General features: G+C 34.3%; 1 protein-coding gene across 1 annotated transcript in view; it reads left to right on the forward strand.

Annotated features, from left to right (window-relative positions):
• Window positions 1–551: 551 nt before the first annotated feature.
• LOC107702331 (vacuolar protein sorting-associated protein 37A-like) overlaps window positions 552–1110 on the forward strand; it is a 16588-nt gene continuing 16029 nt past the window's right edge. The window contains exon 1 of the mRNA XM_016504612.1: window positions 552–741. Within this exon, the coding sequence (XP_016360098.1) occupies window positions 722–741 (20 nt within the window). The 5' untranslated portion in view covers window positions 552–721. The remainder of the gene's footprint in view (window positions 742–1110) is intronic.

Consider the following 1110-nt stretch of genomic DNA (forward strand, 5'->3'; position numbering starts at 1 on the left):
TGTTTATATGTGACGTTCGATTTATTTTTATTGAGAAACACATATGCTCTCTCTTGATTGGTTGCTTTTGTCAGGCGCTGTTTCTTGAGCTTGACGTGCATTATGGGTAACTGTATGATTGTTAATAATATACGTTTATTTATATTGTCATTACATTAAAAACAAAGTATTTTATATTATTTGTATTATATATATATATATATATATATAACCGGAACGATAAGAACAATGTTACTAATTCCAATCGAATGTGGTTATGATTGTTGTTTTTCTCATCGATGATAATGGTGAGCACATCTTGTATGTGGAAATGTCTCGTTTTAACAGAGAAGCCGTGTTTATTGTATGTGAACCGACATAAGTCAATATTTGTGTTATTTAGAAAATTGGTATGCATTCACGATCATGAAAATACTAGTCTTTTAGATGTTACTTTCCTAATCGCTGATTCGTGTACAGCGAGCTCGAGCTCCCATTGACCACCGTCTGTGAGACTCAGAGAGTCAGAGTCGACCCGAGCTGGTTTTGGTGAGTGCAGGTTAAGACTATACTTTCAGGGATCATTTCTATAGTTCTTGACTAGGAAATGTGTTTCGAAAGAGTTGTGTCTCCCACACCACGATGAAGAGTCTCGATACTCTCTTCTGAGCGTGAATCGGGTGTAGAGTAATGATTCGTTTCATACGCAATACATCATTGATGAACGTTCCTTATTGCTATTATGCAGTTTGGAGGAGGAGGGTATGATCAGAGTGGTTTGAGAATCTGTCTTAAAGAATAGGAAATCTGAATGTTTAATATTTGATATATTGCTATTTTGCGATTTGGAGGAAGAGGGTATGATTGGAGTGGTGTGAGAATCTGTCTTAAAAAATAGAAGATCTTAATGTTTAATATGTGGTTTATTGCTATATGCAGTATGGAGAAGGAGGGTATGATCAGAGTGGTTTCAGAATCTGTCTTTAAAAATAGAATATTTTAATGTTTAATATGTGATTTATTGCTATTATGCAGTATGGAGGAAGAGGGTATGATCAGAGTGGTTTGAGAATCTGTCTTAAAAAATAGAAAATCTTAATGTTTAATGTGATTTATTGCTATATGCAGTAT

This window comes from Sinocyclocheilus anshuiensis, unplaced genomic scaffold, assembly GCF_001515605.1.
Source record: "Sinocyclocheilus anshuiensis isolate Anshui unplaced genomic scaffold, SAMN03320099.WGS_v1.1 scaffold86, whole genome shotgun sequence".
In the NCBI taxonomy this organism is placed as follows: domain Eukaryota; kingdom Metazoa; phylum Chordata; class Actinopteri; order Cypriniformes; family Cyprinidae; genus Sinocyclocheilus; species Sinocyclocheilus anshuiensis.